At 37.0% G+C, this 23324-nt stretch overlaps 1 protein-coding gene across 2 annotated transcripts in view; it reads right to left on the bottom strand.

Annotated features, from left to right (window-relative positions):
• The window catches only part of Nme7 (NME/NM23 family member 7), a 131945-nt gene that overhangs the window by 107319 nt on the left and 1302 nt on the right, over positions 1–23324 (bottom strand). The window contains exons 2-3 of one of the 2 annotated variants that reach the window (XM_090340502.1): positions 1265–1372; positions 324–490 (exon numbers count right to left, since the gene is read on the bottom strand). In XM_090340502.1, coding sequence (XP_090196628.1) covers positions 324–490; positions 1265–1372 — 275 coding nt within the window. The remainder of the gene's footprint in view (positions 1–323; positions 491–1264; positions 1373–23324) is intronic. The other variant, XM_090340503.1, reaches the window with a different exon arrangement.

Below are 23324 nucleotides of genomic sequence, written 5' to 3'. Positions count from 1 at the left end.
TACCATGTCTTTACGTTTCTTTCTAAGCTATGTTCATCTTGTACAATCAAACATACCATTCAGATATTCTTAGTTCCCACTGATACACATGTTATAAAAAAAGACAGAGCACATAAAAACTTTATCCTGTTCTTCCAGAAAATAATCACAACCTAACACTATAGGTATCACATACTCATTCCTACTAAAGAACTATATCATAGCATGAAAATGATTTCATTGAAAATTGTCTACATTAGGAAAACAAGAGAGAAAATACAAATCAGTTATATGTAGGCTCAAACATTCATTTAAGAATGAGAAGGATTATGTAATTCTTTTACTTTTCTTTTCTACTGCCAAGTTGACGAGCTGTATATTGGTCCCCATAGTCAATTAACACCAGTTGTCGAGAAAAGACATTCACTTTGTTGCCTATAAATAAATCTTCCACATGTAGGTCATCATATTTGGTCCGCTTTAAAAAGGTGCGACGATTCTTTACATCATGCTAGAACAGGAAAAAAAAAACAAAAAACTTACTAATAAAGAATGCTAACTTTATGAGGTAGAAATTGATCTTAATTCTGACTTATCAAAATAAGCTCCATTCAAATAAAAATTGTCATTATTTTTTCTGTATATACTAGTCCTAGGGCTTGAATTCAGGGGCTAGACACTGTCCTTGAGTTCTTTTGTTCAAGGCTCTCTTCCAGCCATTTAGTAGTTAATTGAAGATAGTCTCACCAACATTCCTGCCCAGGCTGACTTTGATACACATCCTCATATCTCAGTCTCCTGAATAGCTAGGGTTATAGGTATGAGCCACCAATATCTAGCCATAACTTTTACATTATAAATCCTTTCTTTGCTAATGTAATTCATTCATAATATATTTTTTACTAAAATATATTACTTACGTTCAGTCTGGCTGGCTAGTAATCATAGCTAATAAGGAGGCTAATATCTAAAGATCGCAGTTTGAAGGCAGCCTGGCAGAAAAGCCTAAAAGACTATTTCTAATTAAGTAGGAAGATTGGAGGTGTGACTCAGTAGTAGAGTACCAGACATGAGCAAGAGAGCCCAGCGAGAATTCAAGGTCCTGAGTTCCAGCCCCAGTAGAGGCACAAAAAGCAGAACAAAATAATCTTGTTTCAGTATCATAACAAATACATCGAATTACAGTAGAATGGATTTTGTAAATGTGCTTTTAAAAGGCAATCCTACTCCTGTCTCTGCCTCACTTTCTCCTTTCCCAATTTGAAGCAAAGAAAGGTTCATTTACCATCTCAACAGATCCATCCGCTGGGTAATAGAAAAGTTCATAACGTCGAAGAAGTGAAGCATTTGGATCATACCACTCTGCAATGAAAGCGAATCTCTCACTATGATTCTGTGAGAAAAAAAAAAAAGGACTTAACACTGACATATAAAATATAAGCACCATTGTGTAAGTTATACAAAAGAAAAAAGTACCCAAGTATTTGCAACAACAACAAAAAAATCTGTTACTACCTATCACACTGTACTAATTTGCTTGCCTCAGAGATTGCTTGCCAATTTCTTAGTAATACCCTTCTTACTTCAAAGATGAGTTGTAAACTCTTTAATATATTTCTGAGTCATGCAATTATCCTAAATCAACATTTTTTAAAACATGACCTCCTGATTACTGAAAGGATTCCATCTTCCTGAAGACAACATGGGGAAAAAGTGCTGAGAAGTTCAAATGCAGTAAGTTTTAACTATCTTAAACTTGAGAATCTGGCAACATTTAGCTATTGTTGTCAAAGTTATAATTTCTTTCTATCCTTAGTAATTGCATGGCAGTTTTTGTTTTTGTTTTTTTTTTAATACAAGTAGGAGAATTTGAGGACTTCTGAGAGACAGAAGCCCAGGCAAGCCTGAACATGCAAAAATCACATGAAGGGAATTTCCTGAAAGGGGAAATGAAGAGGGAGCCAGGGAAAAAGGAAAGAATTGACAGGCGGCCATGCAAATAGGATTGTGCACTTGGGGGCTGTTGGCTCACACTTGTAATCCTAGCTACTCAGGAAGCTGAGATCTGAAAATTCAGGTTGGAATCAGGCTATGCAGGCAAGTCAGTGAGCCTTTTTTTTGCCGGTCCTGGTGCATGAACTTAGGGCCTGAGCACTGTCCTTGGGCTTTCTCAAGGCTAGAGCTCTACCCCTTGAGCCACCGCACCACTTCCAGCTCAGCTTTTGTCTATCTATGTGGTATCAAGGAAACAAACCCGTGTCTTCATGCACGCTAGGCAAGCATTCTACCACTAGGCCAAACTCCCAGCCCTGAAACTTTTTTTTTTTTTTTTTGCCGGTCCTGGCCTTGAGCTCAGGGCCTGAGCACTGTCCTTGGTCTTCTCAAGGCTAGAGCTCTACCACTTGAGCCTCAGCACCATTTCCGGCTTTTTCTATGTATATGTGGTACCGAGGAATCGAACCCGGGTCTTCATGCATGCTAGGCAGGCACTCTACCACTAGGCCAAACTCCCAGCCCCAAGCCCTGAAACTTTTATATAAAAAGTAACCTGTTATAAGTCCCACAATCAACAAAAAAATAACTTAATTAACCAGTTAAAAGCCGGAAGTAGAGATGGGGTTCAAGTGTTAGAGCATTAGCCTTGTGCAAAAAAAGTCAGGCATGAACTCACAACCCTAAGAGTAAGCTCACAAACCTCCTCCACCAAACACAAGCATGCACATGCACACACACACACACACACACACACACACACACACACACACACACACACACACGTGAGTGGAATACACAAGGAGCAAGCCTGTAAGAGAAGCCCCAGTGAGCTGCCCCAGAGTGCCTGGGTCCCAGGAAGCGGTCTGGTTTAGCAAACCAGTTCCAGTCACTAGCTGGGTAAAGTTGGAAAGCAACCAGGGATTCAGGATGCAACAGCTGGGGCCCTTGGTCTTTTAAGCTTCCTATGGTGAGACTTGGATTTTTAGGACAAAAAAATAAAATGAAGTAATGAGTAAAAATTTACCCTTTTTCTCTATGAATATCTCCCAACATGAAAGTGAAAAAAATAGTTCTAATCATAATTGTTCTTCACATCCTCTTCACCTTTCTCTCTTTTTTTTTTTTTTTTTTTTCGCCAGTCCTGGGCTTGAGCTCAGGGCCTGAGCACTGTCCTTGGACTTTCTCAAGGCTAGAGCTCTACCACTTGAGCCTCAGCACCACTTCCCGCTTTTTTTTTTTTTCTATGTATGTGGTACCAAGGAATCAAACACAGGTCTTTGTGCAAGGTAGGCAAGCATTCTACCACTAAGCCAAACTCCCGGCCTGATTCTTTTTTTTTCTTTTATATTTACTTATTTTTACTGTTAGGGTGATATACAGGAGTTACATAGATGTTTTGTTATTAGTTCTGGATTTGCCAACTGAAAATCAGATATTAGGTGTTTTTTTAATGTTAATATCTGAAAATGGCAAAAATACATGTATCTGGTTATGGTTACGGTCATATTCATAAATTATAATGTAAATGAGTAGTTTGTTTTGTTTTTCTTGTCAAGGTGATGTACAGAGGGGTTACATTTACATACATAAGGTAGTGAGTACATTTCTTGTCCAGCATTGTTACCCACTTCCATGTTTATCTCCCACTTTCTTTCTCCCCAAGCCCAAGTTGTGAAGTTCATTTCCAACATATTGTCTTGTGAGTGTCGCTGTTACACTGGTTCACCCTTTGTCCTTTGTCTCATCAATTGGTTACTCCTCTTCCCTTCCCTAATTCAAATAAACATATATACAATATACCAGGCACCAAAATCAGATATAGTGACAACAGGTGATAAACAATGGGGGGGAAGAAAAAAGAAAAAGAACTTCACATAGTACATTAAAAGTAACAACCACGATGAAAAAAATCTCTTGTTTCTATATCCTGGAGTTCATTGTGCTTAGCATCATCTTATTTGGTCTTATTTGCCAGTGGTAGAACTTGAACTCAGGACTTATGCACTGTCCCTGACCTTCATTTAGCTCAAGGCTATGCTCTCCCACTTCAGCCACAACTCCACTTCCAGCTTTTTGGGTAGTTTAGTGGGGAACAAGACTTTGCTGCCCACGTTGGCTTTGCACCACAATCCTCAAATCTCAGCTAAGTAACTTGGATTATAGACGTGAGCCACAAGAACTCAGCTATGCGTACTTTGTAAAGGCAAAGTTTTATTATTTCTACAATCATCCAAAAGGCATATTTAAAGTATTCATTAGTCAAAAGATTATATAAGACATTTATAAAAGTCTTTCTTCTTGTTTCCATATTGGCTTTTTTTAATTGTTGGGGTAATGTATAGATGTATTGTCAGTTAGTGAGTGCATTACTTCTCGCACATTGATACCCCTTCTCATGCTCTTGTCCCTATTTCCCTATCTCATCTCAATCATTTTGTTTTCCCCCTTCCCTTCCCTATTTCAAATAAATAAACATACATACAATATACGAGATAACAAAGTCAGATACAATAATCACATGAGATTAACCATAAGGGAAAAAAGAGAAAAGAAATAACAGTACATTAAGAACAAAGATAAACCTCTTGTTTCTGTATCCTAGAGTTCATTTCGCTTAGTCTCATCCTTATATGACCTTATGTATGCAGCTTTTGAGCTATTATGATCTTCTGCTAGGAGAGTCCTAGATGTGTACTCATTATTATAAATGAGGGAAACCATTGAGCCTATGTTCCTTTGGGTCGGGCTTACTTCACTTTATATGAATTTTCCAGGTCTTTCCATTTCCTTACAAATGGGGCAATGTCATTCTTTCTGATGGCAGCATAGAATTCCACTGTATATAAGTACCACATCTTCTTGATCCAATCATCTTCTGAGGGCCGTCTGGATTGGTTCCATATCTTTGTTATGGTAAATAATGCTGCAGTGAACATCATTGTGCTAGTAAGTTTAGCATGTCCTTGTTTCTGTAAATGCCAAGGAGTGGAATTGTTGGGTCATAGGGAGCCTCCATGTTTAGGCTTTTGAGGAGCCATCATACTGCTTTCCAGAGTGGCAGAGTCCCACCAACAGTGTAGTAGCTTTCCCTCCTGGCCACATCCCCATCAGCATCTGTTTTTAGATTTCTTGATAATGGCCATTCTAACTGGAGAGAGATGAAATCTCAAGTTGTTTTGATTTGTATTTCTTTTATGGCCAGAAATATGGAGCATTTCTTCATGTGTATATAAGCCATTCTTATTTCCTCTTCAGAGAAGACTCTCTTTAGGTCTTTAACCCACCTTATAATGGGATGGTTGCTTCTTTGAAGATTTGTTTTGGAGAGATTCAACTTTTTAAGCTGTAGGTATATTTTAGATATTAGGCCTTGTCTCTTGTATGGATAGTAAAGATCTTCTCCTACTCTGTAGACTTTCTATTTAACTTGCTAGCTATGTCCTTTTTCATATAGAAGCTCTACAATTCAATATATATGTTGCCGGGTGTTGTGGCTCACGCCTGTAATCCTAGATACTCAGGAGGCTGAGATCTGAGGATCACAGTTCAAAGCCAGCCCAGGCATTAAAGTTTGTGAGACTCTTTTCTCCAATTAATCACCAGGAAAACAGAAGTGGTGCTATGGCTCAAGGGTTAGGGTGGTAAGCTGAAGAGCTCAGGGACAACGCCCAGGCCCAATGGTAGGGTAGTAGTCTTGAGCTGAAGAGCTGAGGGACAGCACCCAGGCCCAGAGTTCAAGTCTAATAAATGACAAAAAAAAAATCACACATGTCTTATCAAGCTCATGCCTGTAATCCTAACTACTATGGAGATTAAGACTTAGAGGATCATAGTTCAAAGCCATCCCAGAAAAATCTTAGAGATTCCATTTCTAATTAACCAACAACATGCCAGACTGGAGTGCCAGTCATGAGCAAGAAAGCCATACGAGGAAAGAACAGAAGAGAGTAGAACAAAAGGGGCTAGAGGTGTGGCTCAATGGTAGAGCACCTTCCTAGTAAGTATAAGTCACGCATGAGTTCAAACCTCAGTACTATCCTAAACCAAAAACCAAACAATCTTACCCAAAATTGCCAGCTTATAAACAACAGGTAAACCCAGGCAGTGTGATTCCAAATCCCATGCTATTTAGCCACTATCCTTAAAAGTATTGAAAATGAGCCTCCCAGAAAGAGAAGTAAGCAGTCCATAAACACTGCACTGTTTGCAACATCCCCAGAATGGACAACTAGACCTTTTCAACATAATCTTCCACTAAAACAAATCAACAACACACCAACAACAAAACTCAGGCCACACTTCTCAGACTTGTAATTCTAACAACATATTGAAAAAATACAATGTATTTTATAATGCAATTATTTCACAGGAAACAACCAAGTATTTCCAGTTATACATAAATGCCCCTTGCTTAAAATCATATAAAATGGATGTTTATATAATATATTGTATGGAAATGTCTTGACCTAATAACAACAATTTCCAGAATATATACATTTAAGAGTCAGTAACTGTTCTTAACCTGTTTTATGACAATTATCTGTTTTTTGTGTGATTGCATAGACACTGTGGAGTATAGATGATAAAAGTTACAGTTCAACAGACTTTTGAAATTTAGATTGAGTCTCCAGGTACCTACATCAGCCTGAATGACATTATAGGATTATAAAAGAAATCATCACATTCTAAAACCTTGGGCCAGCTGCTTCCAGTAAGGGCAAATAAAATGTGGTTTCCAGAGAACAAACTTCATTTTGCCTCGAACATTCTGAGAATATAGTGAATCATTAAAATGAATTAGATATAGTAGGCAAATAAGCCTAGGAATCCCCATTGCATACTTAGATACTGCCATGGTCCATAGAAACAGAAATGCAGCAACCTAAAGGCTACATTTCCTATTACTACAAGCTAGATCTTTAAGGAATAAAGATCTTTTATATTTGTCCTTTACAGAGTCTCCCTTGAAGATTGCTTTAGAAGACAAATTATTTTCTCATATTGAATTGTGGTAAATATAAATCTTACTCAAGTGTGGCCAGAACCAGAAGCAGTCTTGAGTTAGTAAGATTGTACAATGTTACTCCTTCATAAATTTACCTGGCCAAGGCAAACAAACAGATTGAGAGCTCAAGAGTCTTCATACAGAGGATCTGATTTGCCAACTTCATCTTAATAAGTCTCAGTTACAGTGACAGTATATGAGAAGGAAAGTCAGTGAATTATTAAACTTAACTAATAATTGTATTACAATTAAATTCTCAAAACACTAAGTCAAAATTATATTGTTGAACATGGGGATTCCATCTATTTTCACTATCTTTTAAGTTATCATTTTATTTTATTCACTTATTTATTTTTGCTGGTTACGGGGCCTAGACACTGTCCCTGGGCTCCTTTTGCTCAAGTCTAGCACTCTGCCCTGGAGCCACAGTGCCATTCCAGGATTTTTCTGTGATTAATTGGAAATAAGTCTCAAGTACTTTCCTGCCCTGGTTGGTTTCAAACTGAAATCCTCAGATCTCAGCCCCATGAGCAGCTAGGATTACAAGCATGAGCCACCAGCACCCTGCTAAATTATCATTTTAAAATAATATCTCAATTAGAATACATATTTCTTTGTCTTTACAGAGAAGAGTCAATGCTGTAGTAAACAGAGCATAGTGAGACATGGTGGTGCATGCCAGTATTCAGGGGATCAAGGTAGGAAGACCTATACTTTAAAGCCCACCTGAGATAAATCTGGGTATATTGTACGTACCTTTATTTGTATATTTGAAATAGGGAAGGGAGGGAAACAAGATGATTGGGAGGGGGTAGGGGGAGAAAAAGTCAAAAACGTAAGAAGGAGTATCAATGTGCAAGAGGTAATGCACCCACTACCTGACAAAAGTAACTGTAACCCTTCTATACATTATCCTGACAATAAAAAATAAATTAAAAAAGAAAATAGATATGTGTGTATGTGTATGTATTTATCAAAACACAAAATAGTGTGTTTTACAACCTGTGATACTTCAGAATATACTTTCAACTGATTCCTTGCATATTCTTTTTAAAGGGAAGAATGAAAAGTTAAAAAAAATAAAGATTTCAACAGAACAAGTATAAATCAGAAAAACAATGAACCATCCTTTCAGAAAGAGCTTTTTAAAGCTTTCTTAGTTTGCAATTTGTAGATCCTTAAAAGTCCCTCCTGATTTCTATAAATTATACTATGTTTAGGGGAAAAAAAAAAACTATCAAGCACTTTGTATCAAAGGAAACCTTTCTGAAAAGCAAGGGTGAACTTTGCCAAACATCTTAAAGTGAACACATTTGTGAAGTCTTCCCAGACCAACACTAGCCAATTGATGTTTCCATAGTTGGAATTTGATTTTCACAGAAGACCAGAGATCAAAGGGATATTAGCAATAAGGAAATAGAAGGTCAGATAAGGGACTTGGCAAATTTATGTGAGTTGTTAACTAGCACCATTTAACAAGGACCTTTGTTTCCACATCGGCCAGCTCATGTTCCCACAGTGGAGCACTCAAGGTTGACGTCTGATTTCTTGGCACAATACAAGCTCTCTAACTAAATAAAAAGCTGCAAAAAGATAGTAACTATATCAGATATTGCTTTTGAATCTCAAGGATATTTTGAAATCTTTAAAAAAATTAAATACCCAAAGCAAGATCCAAAAGGAGTAAACGTGTGAACAATAAATTCTGATAAAAGAGCAAAAATTTTCTCTTTAATATTCAGAGAGCCTAAAAGTTATTTGAGGCTTAATAAATATTTATTTGTACCTGCTTGCAATATTTCCAGAAAAAAAATTGAAGGAACTTTTCCTTGCCTTTTTTGACAAATTTGACTTCTCTGGCTAGCTCCTTAAAAGAATACACTTGACACAGTACTAATAACTCCCCGACAGGAGTTATCCATCAAGGACAACTTGTCAACAATTAACTGAACCAAAATATTTCAAAACAGAGAAAAATAGGTTGGGCACTGGTGGCTCATGCCTATAATCCTATCTAAGTCAGGAGTCTGATATCTGAAGCTGAGGTTAAAAGCTTATCCAGACAGAAAAGTTCTCAAGACTTTATTCTCCAATTAGCTGGCAAAGTGCCACACTTGAAGCATGGCTCAAGAGGTAGAGTGCCAGTCAGAAGAAAAAAAGAAAGGGGGAAAAAAGTGCAAGGCCCTATTTAAGTCCTTATAAAGCACATTTACACATATAAAACACACACAGAGAGGAGAGAGAGAGAGAGAGAGAGAGAGAGAGAGAGAGAGAGAGAGAGAGAGAGAGAGAGGTCTGAATCAAAAAGAAACTGATCTAATAGTGACCTGAAAATATTTGAGCAATTATACTCAGTTATAAAATTGACTAATTGGGTATAAAAAAATCACCTCACCATCTAAATGAGTTTTTTGGTCCAAACAACTAGTAAGTTCATTGGCTCAAATCTTATTCTGCATTTATTCCACAGTCACTGCACCACGGGCCTGCAAATGGATATGCTAAACCTTTTCCATTAGTTCTCCAAAAACTCAGCTTTTCACCATTCTGCACTGGACATGGCCAGGTAAGTTGATGAATTGATCAAAGACCTCTGTTGCCATCCCTTGCCCTGAGGCTCACATGGATTTGACTAGTGGGAGACAATGCTGAAGATCAAAAGAACAGAGGTCAAACCATTTGTTTTCCTAACTTCTCCCTGTCAAACTCCAGCACAATGGTAAATTATTCCCACTGGTTGAAGATCATAGCCCATGTCTGACAGCATTTCTACACAGCTACTCTGATAGACCTATCCTGTGTCTGGACAAGTCTATAGGTAGTAATTATTCCCTGCTCTTGCCATCCCCTGTCCATGCTTCCTGTCCAAATTTTTGTCAGTAGTCCCTTCTAACTGCTCAGTATTCCCATTTGTCTATCTATATCTGTGTCAAGCTAGGCTTAGGCTGATACCTTGGAGTAGAACTCCTTTGTGCCTCACATTGCTAGTTAAAAACCATTTTCATTGGTAACGAGTTGGAAAGCTTTAGTCGCTGTAGTTTCGGTACCATATCCAAGAAGGCTTTGCCTCGCCTGGTATTGCAGAGATTTATTTCTGTACTTTTCTTCTATGAGATTTATACTCTGGGTCCTTATGTTTATGTAGGTGAACAACTTTGAGTTAGTTTTCATGCATGATGTAAGATAATGTTATTTATCCTTTCATATGGTTTTGATTGTCTCAGTAGCATTTGTTGATGGAGTGGCATTGACAAGTTTGTCAAAAGCCCATTTGTCATGAAGGTTATACCTGGAACCCTAATTCTGTTGCACATTCTATAAATTTATCTCTATGCTGCTCCCACATGGTCTAGATTACTACTGAAGCTTTATAATAAGTTTGAGTTGTAATCAGAAAATGTAAGTCTTCTAGTTTTGCTCTTTTCAAAAACCATGTTGGCTAACTTGACTCCTTCATATTTCTATATCTACTTTAAGATAGGCTTGCTGACATCAGCAAAAATACCTGCTATGAGTTTAAGAAGGACTGCATTGAATCTATTTACCAATTTAAGAGAGTTGGCCCCAACAATTCTAGTCTTCCAATTGTTGAACATGGTATTTCTGTGTTTACTTTGGTCTTTTCATTTTACTGAACATTCTGTAGGCTCCAGTGCATAAATCTTCCACCCCCTGCTAAAAATAATTCTAAGTATTGTTTTCTTCAATTCTTTTGTGAATGGGACTTACAGTCTTCTTACATTACATTTATAATAATGTAGTTCCCTCTTGTCTGAATGTTCACTTTTCCAGTTTCACTTACTGTTGTCAATAATGATGCAAAATTTTTAGACAGAAAATTCTAGAAACAAATAATTTGTAAGTTTACAATTGCTTGCAGTTAGTGAACTCCCATGCTATCCAGACATATCCCAGCCAGGACATAAATCATCTTTTTGTTCAGTGCACCCACACTGTGGATGCTACCTGTCCATTAGTTAACTAGTAGCAGTCTGGATTATGAGACTATATTGTAGAACATGTCTTCAAGAAATTCTTACTTTATTTAATGATTCTCAAATTCAAGGGCAGTAATGCTGGTTAATTTGGATACACTAAACAGAAGCTGTAAAGAAAAAAATTATACGCTGTGGTTATTAGGTTCTAAAATTGAACATTTTATATTTATGAAACTGTAAAGAAGGAAAAGCGGACACCTGCCACACCTCAGACTGCCAGTGTGATGAGGGCTTAGTCATCCACCCTCATCTCATGACCCAGGCACTGTGCTAACTCCAAGTTATCAAAGGAAGGGTGAGCACAGTGTAAGCTATTTTGACAAAGACCAAATCTCCATAACTTTTATTATTCCATATTATTACAAGTGCTATAATTTACAGTCAGGTAATAGTTTCTTCTATGAGGAATTTATAAACTTTATCATAAGTATAATTGCATAGGAAACACATATATATATATAAGGTCTGATGCTATCCAGAGCTCCAAGCTGCCACTGCAAGTTTTGGAACATGACCTACATGGATATGAGGGGACTATTACATACAGAAATACAGGCTTTGTGTCTTCTGAAAACTTGCTGAACCTGTTTGTGATATCATTTTTATAGATTAGAATTTCTACACAAAGGATCTTGCCAACTATCAATAAAGATAGTTTTGTTTCTTTCTATTAAATATAAATGTCTTTTACTTATTTTTATTACCTGGTTATAATAAGCTATCTAGTACAATGCTGTAATAAAAACAGCAAGAACTGTTAAGAACAGACATGCCAGCTCTGTTCCTAATCTTAGGAAGAAGGCATTCACACTTTCCTCAATAAGTATGTTACTGACATTAAAAAAAATTTTATCTCCATACTCTGGTAGAAGTCCACTTCAATTCCCTATTTGCTAAGAATTTTTATTATGAATAGTAGTGTCTTTTATGAAATGCTTTTCTGTATTACTGGTCACGTGGGTTTGTCCTTTAGTTTGTTAATATAGTATATTATATTTACTAATTTAGTTTGCTGAACTTTTATGAAGGATATTTATGTCTATATTCATGAGGGATGTTGGCCTATAGTTTGTTTATATTTATCTGGCTTCGGTATAAGTATGCGAAATATTTTGGGAAGCATTTGTTCCTCCATTTTCCAGAAGAATTTGTGAGAATGCTGTTACTTAATCTTTAAGTGTTTGATAGCACAGAGTAATTATATGGGTTGGGTTTAATCTTTAGCTACACTCATTCTCTTGATTGTTTGGGTTACTTTTGTGGCTTTAAATATAATCATCAGCTCTCAAGATAGAGTTCTTATAAATTTTAGGTTCATATATCATCTTATCTGTCTCTTAGATTTTGAACAGATATCTCTATCTAAATAGACCCAAAATTTAACAACTGATCCCAGTTATGAAACTGTACCTTTATGATACTTCATTAGTCACTCACATTTGTATTAACATTAAATACCCATGCTATTGCTCATTTCAAAACTTTTAATTCATCTTTTAACTTCATCCTTGATGCACCCTCTAAACTCAGTTAACTCATATAAACTCATATAAATACCATTTATATGCATGTGTGCCATTGTTGGGGCTTGAAATCAGGGCCTGGGCACTATCCTTGATCCTTTTGTGCTCAAGGCTAGCAATCTACCACTTGAGCCACAACTCCCCTGCCAGCTTTTTGGTAATTTATTGGAGATAAGGTTCTCACAGACGTTCCAGCCTGGGCTAGCTTTGAAATGTGATCCTCAGATGCTTAGATCACAGGATTGAACCAACACCACCTAGCTAAAATCATGTTTTGCTGGGGCAGTGGCTCACGCCTGTAATCCTAACTACTCAAGAGGCTGAGATCTGAAGATCAAGGTTCAAAGCCAGCCTGAGCACAAAAAAACCTGAGACTCTTCTCTCCAATTAACCTCTAGAAAACGGGAAGTTACGCTTGGCTCAAGGGTAGCATGGTAGCCTTGAACTGAAGAGCTCAGAGACAATGCTCAGGTCCAGGGGTAGGGTGATAGCCTTCAGCTGAAGAGCTCAGGGAAAGTGCCCAGGCCAAGTTCAAGCCCCATGGCCCACAATAAATAAATAAATAAATAAATAAATAAATAAATAATCATATATTAAGTCCATCCTTGATTTATTGTCTCAAACAATAAGTCTAGTCATTAAGAAATCCTGTTAGGCACTCCTTTATGCTAAAATTCTGGAGAAACTAGGAATCCATGGAACATTCCTCAGTATAATAAAGACTGTATATGTCAAACCCACAGCTAGCATTACACTTAATGGCAAAAAGCTAAAGCCATTTCCTCTAAAATCAGGAATGAGACAAGGATGCCTACTCTGTCCACTCCTCTTTAACATGGTAATAGAATTCCTAGCCAGAGCAATAAGACAAGAAGCAAGCAAAAGGGGATCCCAACAGGGAAAGACAAAATGAAACATTCCCTCTTTGCAGATGACATGATTATGTATGTAAAGAACCCTATAGACTCCAGTCCCAAGTTGCTTGAGCTGATTGGAAACCTTGGCAAGGTAGCCGGGTATAAAAGTAACCCTCAAAAATGAACCACCTTCCTCTATGCCAACAATGAGAGAATAAGGCAACAATCAGGAAAGCAACTCCTTTTGCAATAGCCTCAAAGAAAATACAGTACCTAGGAATTAACTAAGAATGTAAAGAATCTTTATGATGAAAACTTTAAAAACCTGACAAAGGAACTTAAAGCAGAAGTAAAGAAATGGAAAAAAAAAAAAAAAAGAAGTGAAGAAATGGAAAAGCCTCCCATGCTCCTGGATTGGAAGAATTAACATCATGAAAATGGCAATCTTGCCAAGGGCTATTTACAAATTCAACGCAATACCCATCAATATCCCAATGTCATTCTTTAAAGAAATAGAAGAGGCAATCCAAAATTTCATATGGAATAATAAAAGACCCCGTATAGCAAAAACACTTCTTAGCAGAAAGAACAGCGCAGGAGGAATTTCAATTCCAAACTTTAGACTCTATTACAGAGCTATAGTAACCAAAACAGACTGGTAGTGGCACAAGAACAGGACTGAGGACCAATAGAATAGAATTCAAGACCCATAAATCAACCCACAGACCTATGGCCACCTAATCTTTGACAAGGGAGCCAAAAAAATAGAATGGAAGAAAGACAGCCTCTTAAACAAGTTGTGCTGGCAGAACTGGTTAAGCACCTGCAGAAAACTAAAGTTGGATCCTTCTTTGTCACCCTGCACCAGGATTAACTCCAAATGGATCAAAGACCTGGAGGTAAAAGCAGATACACTGAAAACTTTACAAGAAGGAATAGGAGATACACTAGGTCTCCTTGGCACAGGCTGAAACTTTCTTAATAAAGACCCAGAAACACAACAAATTAAAGAAAGTTTGGACAAATGGGACTGCATTAAACTGCAGAGCTTCTGTATGGCAAAGGATATAGCTAGCAAGCTAAATAGAAAGCCCACAGAGTAAGCCAAGATCTTCACCAACCATACAGCGGACAAAGGCCTCATATCTAAAATATATCAACAGCTCAAAAAATTGAATCACTCCAAAACTAAATCTCTAAAGAAACAACCATCCCATTAAAAGATGGGCCAAAGACTTAAAAGAGAGTCTTCTCTGAAGAAGAAATAAGGATGGCCTATGGATATATGAAGAAACACTTGACATCTCTGGCCATAAAAGAAATGCAAATCAAAACAACTCTGAGATTCCACCTCACTCCAGTTGGAATGACCAGGATCAAGAAATCTAATAACAACAGAAAGAATGGCATCACCCCATTTGTAAGGAAACGGAAAGACTTCGAAATTTCATATAAAGTGAAGTAAGCCAGACTCAAAGGAACACAGGCTCAATGGTTTCCCTCGTTTGTCATAATTAGTATAAACTTTTACTCTCCTAACAGGAGTCCACAACAGGGCAAAACCTAGATACGTAAGGCCATACAGGATGAGGCTAAATGAAAGGACCTCCAGGATATGAAAACAAGAGCCATATAATGTGTGACTGTTTTTCGTAATGCACTAGGTTATTTCTCATCTCTTTTGTTGTCCCTTGGCTATTCTCATATTGTTACAGTATCTTACCTTGTTGTCCGGTATATTGTATATACATTTATTTGTCTATTTGAAAGAGCAAAGGGAAGGGGGGAAAACAAGATGAGGGGAGGAGTTGGGGGGAGGTAAATAGGGACAAAAACATGAGAAGGGGTATCAATGGGTGTGAAGTATTGTACCTCCTATCTGGTGAATATAACTGTAAGCCTTTTATTAATTACAATTTTTTGTAAAAGGAAAAAAAGAAATCCTGTTAGATCTACCTTCAAAGTATATACAAATTGTAACTAGTTTTCTACCCCCATTACAATCCTCCTCCTCCAAATGTCATACTCTCTGACTATAGTCTCGTAATAGTCTCTCTCGTCATCCCTGCCCTTATATTCTCAAAACATGCAGCCACGACTCAACAATAACAATTTAGTCACATTAGTCTGCTTAAAATTTGCAGACTCTGACCTTGTCAATCTCCCTTTAAATTGTATTATTTCTATTACACATTTTTCCTAATAAAATATCTGTTTTGTTCAAGAGTATAACTAAAGGGACTAGGTATCTGCATGGCATGTGAGAGATGTCACTGTATACTTATTGAGAGGATAAATTAAAAAGCAGAATCTAATCCTAGCTACTCAGGAGGCTGAAATCTGAGGGTTGTGGTTCAAAGCCAGGCCGGGAGACTCTCATCTCCAATTAACCACTAGCAAATCAGAAGTGGCGATGTGGCTCAAGGGGTAGGGTGCTAGCACTGAGCTGAAGAACTCAGGGACAGTACCCAAGCCCAGAGTTCAAACTCTACTACCAGCAAAAAAGAAAGAAAGATAGAAGGAAAGGAAAGGAAAAGAAAGGAAAGGAGAGGGGAGGGGAGGGGAGGGGAGGGAAGGGAAGGGAAGGGAAGGGAAGGGAAGGGAAGGGAAGGGAAGGGAAGGGAAGGGAAGGAGAAAAAGAAAGAAAGATAGAAGGAAAGAAAGGAAAAGAAAGGAAAGGAGAGGGGAGGGGAGGGGAGGGAAGGGAAGGGAAGGAGAAAAAGAAAGAAAGAAAGAAAGAAAGAAAGAAAGAAAGAAAGAAAGAAAGAAAGAAAGAAAGAAAGAAGAAAAGAAGAAAAAAGCAGAATCTATACACCTGTTATTAAAATGTAGTCAGATCTTAAATGTTGAGTTCATTCATTCCATCAACAAATATTAATGACTTCCCTTTGCCAGGTATTGCAACAGACACATGGGATAAGAAAACAGAGAAGGTTCTGTTGATATAGACATATTTAAAAAAGAATCGGGTATATTGTCTTCCTGTAAATTTCATTTTTCCTAATATATCCAATGGTGTAAGCGTGCCACCTAGTGTTCAATGCTGATTCCAACATATCCAGACAATACAACCATCTTACAAACACCCAACCACTTTATTATCCTATCCAACTGAAGGCCCTCAAAAAAGAATTGTAAATCCTCCATTTCTCTCTGTAGCTGTATGAAAGAACAAAATCATTCCTCACAAGTTAAGAAAAAACATCTTGGGCACATTTGTGGTAAACTAGGAAGATTTCTTGGCTAAGGAGGTTCAATTCAAGGTTCTACCAAAGTTCTATGTCTAGCAGTATAACCGTGGAGGCTTTTAGAAACTGGGACTTTCCCTTTTTTCTGATGCTATAGTAACTTGAATTCAGTAGTACTGCACTATATTGACTTGCTTGCTTGGCTAGTGCTATACCAGTTGAGAAATACCTTCAGCCCAAATTTTTGTTGCTTATTTTTAGAGAAGGCATTGTGTTCCTTTTCTGCCCAGGATGGATTTGAACCCCAACCTTCCAGATCTCACCCTTCTACGTAGCTAGGTTTACAGACCTGAGCCAGTGGCTTTCAGCTAAAAACTGGACTGTTTCCTAATACAAAAAGATCTTTAAAAAATTAAGTATTTAATGGCTCATAGATATTAACTAGCAATGAGAAATGGGTTTGCCATTCTGATTTATAAGCTAATAAGTTTCTCTGGGCTTTAAAACATCCTCTCCATTGATCAGCATTTTACATGTGTTAATGAAAAGTTAGCATAGACTGAACCGGCACCTTCATTTCTCTAACTAATCCCTTCCTTCCATATGAAAATGATCAAATCTGAATTATTTTAGCATTCCCCTAGTCAGCCCCACCTAGGTTTAAAGAGTTTTATTTCTACTTTTGCCACTGATAAGATGATCAGATTCAAACAGCCACGGTCATGGGAGATGAGTGATATTTCTCTTCCTCTGATTTCTAACACCTAAAAAATAATTCAGATTTTAAACTATTTAAAGCAAAAAGAAAACCAATGACATGAGGAGAACCCTAGAAGCTCATACTTGTAATGCTAGCTGTGCAGGAAGCTGAGGTGTGAGAATTGCAGTTAAAAAGCCAGCCCTGGCAGGAAAGTTCATGGCACACTTATCTTCAATTAACCACCAAAAAGCCACAACTCTCTTCTAAATCTACAACTTCATAATGACTAGATAATACCTCAGGTTATCTCTTGACCTCATTTTCTGCCATCTGCTCTCTCACTTTCTCTTGTCTAGTCTGACTGGACTTCTTTCTGGTTCCTGGACAAATCAAGCAGGCTTCCCCCTCAAGGATCTAGATTTATGAGTCTGCCCTGCTCCACTTTATTGCTGTGATACCTATATGCCTCTATACCATCATTTCCTTCAAGTCTCTGCTCAAATAACGATGTGGAGAGGCTTCCATGACTATCCAACTTAATACCCCCCATCTTCTACTTCCTTCACTCTTTCTTCTTCTAAATTTTTTTTCATAACGCTTATCAACACAAGAAATCACATGGTTGTTCATTTCTCCATACCCGTTAATATTTTAGCTCCATAAAGGTGGGAAGGTGCTATACATCCGTATATTCTGGGTGCTTAGAATAGTACCTGCTACATCATAGGAACCTAAAATCATTGTTTATGGTGGCGTTACTTATAAGCCTAACACTATAGAGACTGAGGGAAGAGGATCATGCGTTCATGAAACTAAGCTATACTGTAAAATCCTGTCTTTAAAAATGTCCAGTGAGGCTGGGAGTTTGGCCTAGTGGTAGAGTGCTTGCCTAGCATGCACGAAGACCCGGGTTCAATTCCTTGGTACCACATACATAGAAAAAAAGCAAGAAATAGTGCTGAGGCTCAAGTGGTAGAGCTCTAACCTTGAGAATGTCCAAGGACAGTGCTCAGGCCCTGGGCTCAAGCCCACGACTGGCAAAAAAAAAGAAATGTCCAGCGATTAAAATCCCACTGCTTTTGATCTAGAATTGTAGATATTTCTAGGGTGCTTGAAATTATTTGATCAATAATGGTCCTCCATACTGATTTCTGTCAAGTAACAGCTAGCTAGCACTGCAATAAAACATTAACTTCCTTTCTTTACAGTTTTTTAGTGCATTTTTCATCTTCCTTGGAAGATATGCATTTACTTTCTATTTGTCATAGATCTACCTATACATGCAACAGCTACCTACAAAAACAATCTGTGGATTAAACACCATGAGAATGGAAAATACTTTATAAATGTCAGGCATTATCATCATTTTTAAAAGTGGTCACTTTGCAATGCTTTTGTCAGGTACACACAACTATTATCACTTAGAAATGAAGGCACATACAGTAAAAAAAAAAAAAAATAGTGACTGAGCAAGGTAGTTGACATATGTGATAAAACTGTACCTGCCACCAGATGGAGGAATTTTCAGTCTTTTCCAAAGCCCCACTTCTGAACCTAAGTACCAAAAAACAGCCTGGGTCTAATTTGTCTCCATTGTACTATCAGAACAAATTATAGAATAATGATCTCTTGAGACTACTATCAATAAAAATATATGTTCCCAACTAATGTATTTAAAAAGAGTAGAAATGTATAAATCTCAGATGAAAAGTCTGCTGAATATATATCCAGCATTTTTACCTACTCTTTCCCTACAAAGTATATGAATTATTACAACTGGCTGAAGCCCTATCCTGCTATCTCCCATACTCTGGCCTTTTTTATTACTTCCATTAGTAAAAAATCAATCTAACAGAGAAATTTTTAAAAAGGAACATACTATATAAAAGTAAATTTTTCAATGATCACAAAATCAAATAATATCATTCGTCTCAAGCATTCATTTCTGAAATGTATTTAAGATTTTAATATCCTTTTACTTTTCCTATCTTCTCATTAGATATCAATCCAGTTAATATGAAGAAAACATTTTGTAAGTTACTTTCACATACACTGCCTATTTATCTTCATAAAGATACCTTAAGGTAATAGGAGCAGAAAAACATTGCTCCAATTTTATGGACAAGAAACTATCCAGTAAGTTTATAAAACAAAGAGCCTATAAATACTGAATCCAGAACTAGAATAAATATGGGAAATTTTAGATTTCTAGCATCAGTCCTTCTGTGCTACCACCGGCTGCTTCTTCAAAATAGGTAAACAATAAAGGCCTAAATAATCTACTTATGAAAAACAGAAAGGCTGAATTTATTTTCTTCATTATATTCAGACAGTTAAGTACTTTATACATGGAAAAATTACTGAGAAATATTTTAGGTAAGTATTAACAATGCCTTTAGTTTATAGGATATACAATTCTGTAATCTTTCTTGACATTCTACAAAAAAATGCCATTTTTATTAAAAGATCAAATCTAGTCAGATGTCAGTGGCTCATGCCTGTAGTCCTAGCTACACAGAAGGCTGAGATCTGAGAATCACAGGTTGAAGCCAGGACCAGAAGGTCTATAAAACATCTCCAATTAACCACCCAATAGAAAAAAAAAAGAAAAGAAAAAAAAAAAAAACAGTCGTAGCACTGTGGCTCAAGTAGTAGAACCAGCCTTAAAACAGTGCTCAAAGTCAGTGCACAGATCTTGACTTCAAGCCCCATGACTGACATTAAAAAAACATCAATCATTAGATAAATGTATGTAATATATAGGAACAGTAATGTAGAGTTTTGGAGAAACAAGAATGATAAGGTTCTGCTAACAGAGTATGAGTTGGTAAAGCTTTTGGGAGGGTAATTTGGAAATGCATTAAAATGAGCATAGCCTTTCACTATGTAATTACTTCTATAATTTATTCTAAAGGCACAATTATGGACGTACATAAAGCATGTTATTTATGATGTTAACAAAATTGAAAATATGGATTGATTACATCACAATAAATGAAACAATAGCATATAATTCCCAAAACTAATCTGGAAAAATGCACATGATATAGTAAATGGAGAAAATAACTAGTAAGCAGTGTATCTAATATAATCAACACCTTGCAAATAAATGTATTATAAGTATATAAATATATTATAAACAAGTAATATGTTTTTAATCATCCTACATTGATACTGTGGAATAAGTTAAATATAAACATGTAGCCCACATACATGTACACACACAGGTATGTACCTGTGCATATTAGAGTAGTAGAAAACAAGGATAAAATTAAATTTACATAGGTCAGAAACCTAATAGGTAATATACACAAATATGGAAATGTATTTTTATTATGTTTTATTGTCAGGATAATGTTTAGAGGGGTTATAATTACTTTTCATCAGGTAATGTTTACATTACTTCTTGAAACTTGATAGCCCTTCTCTTTGAGTTTGTTCCCCTTCCCCCCATCCCCTCCCAATCATCTTATTTCCCCCTTTCCCTTTCCTATTTCAAATAAACAAATAAATGTATACACAATATACCACGTAATGAAGTCAGATACAGTAACTGCATGAGATTAACCATAAGGAGAAAAAAAGGGAAAAGAAATAACTTCAAATAGTACATTAAGAACAACAATCACGTGGCCAGGAGTTTGGCCTAGTGACATGCCTAGCATGCATGACTGCCTCCCTGGCCCCCCAAAAAGAACAACAATCACAAAGATATACCTCTTGTATGGAAATATATCTTAAATAATAAAGAAATATGAAAGCACAGCACACAAGATGAGATAATAGAAATAACAATAGTAACTTAATTAAGCAAAGTGTCTAGTATCAGAAAATAAACATAAATTGAGTAGTGCATTACCATAACTACAAGTTCTTACATCTAACAAAAAAGTCTTGAACAGTGTCCTGAAACTGGAATCATTTAGACAGCTTTTGTAGACATTTAGACAGCTTTTGAATATAGACTCCTTAAAAATGCTAGAGCTATTTAGACAGTAAGATTGTTTAATCAAATGCTCAGTTAATGCCAACAGAAAACGCACTGGGTGAGATTTCTTATGGAAAACAGGACTTGTTTTGGAATGTGGCTTAGTGGTAGAGTGCTTGCCTAGCATGCATAAGGTCCTGGGTTAAATTTCTTGGTATCACATTTTTTTTTGGTCAGTCCTGGGGCTTGAACTCAGGGCCTGAGCACTGTCCTTAGGCTTTCTTCAAGGTTAGAGCTCTACCACTTCTGGCTTTTTCTATGTATGTGGTACAGAGGAATCGAACCTGGGTCTTCGTGCATGCTAGGCAAGCACTCTACCACTAGGCCAAACTCCCGGCCCTTGGTAGGACATTTTAAAAAAAAATCAATTAAAAAATCAATATAAGTGGGGCTGTGGCTTAAAGGTAGGGTGGTAGCCTTGAGCTGAAGAGCTCAAGGACAGCGTCCATGCCGAGTTCAAGCCCCATGACCCACAAAAAAAAAAAAAAATCAATATACTCATTCTATCTCAAAGGGTATCCAGTAAATGATGTAAGCAGAGAACTAGATGCACAGCAAAAGTTGAAATATTAACTAGTTAATTTTAGGCTTTGCTAATTCCTACAATAGAATAACACCATCCCTATTTCCAAAGAGGAATAAGGTCTATCTGTATATCTTGAGATTTCAACTATTTGCCTTTAAAGTACATGTTGCTCAAAGTACATTATATCTGGAGTTTATGGATTATAATTCACAGAAAGAAATATATTTTACATCTTAATCCAGTACACACACAACATATAATGTACAATTTAAAACAATCGGGGCCGGGAGTTTGGCCTAGTAGTAGAGTGCTTGCTTAGCATGCATGAAGACCCGGGTTCGATTCCTCAGTACCACATACATAGAAAAAAGCTGGAAATGGTGCTGAGGCTCAAGTGGTAGAGCTCTAGCCTTGAGAAAGTCCAAGGACAGTGCTCAGGCTCTGAGCTCAAGCCCAGGTCTGGAAAAAAAAATCATGAAAGATATCATTTTACTACATGCAATAAATATGCATGTAGATGCCAGTGATTCACACCTGTAATTTACCTACACAGGAAGCCGAGATCTGAACATTACAGTTTGAAGCCAGCATGGACAGACAAATCTAAAAGACAAGATCTTATCACCAAATAACCAGCAAAAACCTAAAGGTACAGCTTAAGTGGTAGAGGCTAGCCTTGAGTAAAAGCTAAGTGAGAATGTCAGGTCTTACATTCAAGTCCCAGAACCTGAACAATGAATAGTATTTTTATTATACTTGTTTTTAAATTCTGACTATATACCACAAACGGCTTTAATGACAGTAGAGGAACACAATCTATCTTGAGAAACACTGCATGTATGTGACTGGGCAGAAGTCTGGCCTCTTCTTCAAGCTACACTTCATGCTATTCTCCACAATATTCCTTCTATCAGTTTCTATTCTTTTCTTACATTTTACTCTAAGTTCCTAAAGTATGGCAAGTGCTTTCTTGCCTCAAGGCATTGATCTGGCTGGTGCTGCCTGGCACAATTCCTCCATATTTTTGTATTTCATATCACTTAGATCTCCAACACAAAAGCCCATTCTTAACATGGCCCTTCATGGATCACTCAATTTGAGTTAGTGTCAGAAAGTCAAACCAGGGCAAGGGCAGGGAAAGGGGGAGGGGAGAGAAGGTATAAAATAGACCATGAGAGGCATTCACTGCACTTGGCTGTTATCATTGCTAAGAAGTCTGAATGAAAAATGCAAGGCAGGCACAATACAACACGTGCCTGCCTTACCAGCACTTTTACCTCCCTATGCCACTACAAAAATTGTAGTAGACAATTGCAATACTTAGAAATCAACCATTTAGAATGGCTTTTCTGACCTCTTGGTTGTAATGTGTGCACTCCATCCTCCATCTCCTGGAATATTTTGAAGGCTCTTACACAATTTGCTAATTCTTTCTTATATTTTATTCACTCAAGATTTTTTTTAATCCAACATTTGAGTGTAAAATGTGACCTAAGCAATAGCTATTAGCAAAATAACTGTTCCTCTCACAAGTTTAGTAGTTCCGTGACAGATCCAGAGCAAAT

The sequence above is a fragment of the Megascapheus bottae genome, chromosome 10 (assembly GCF_031878675.1).
Source record: "Megascapheus bottae isolate mThoBot1 chromosome 10, mThoBot2.hap1, whole genome shotgun sequence".
In the NCBI taxonomy this organism is placed as follows: Eukaryota; Metazoa; Chordata; class Mammalia; order Rodentia; family Geomyidae; genus Megascapheus; species Megascapheus bottae.
Note: the sequence above shows the minus strand (reverse complement) of the source record. Positions and strands in the feature narration are given on the sequence as shown.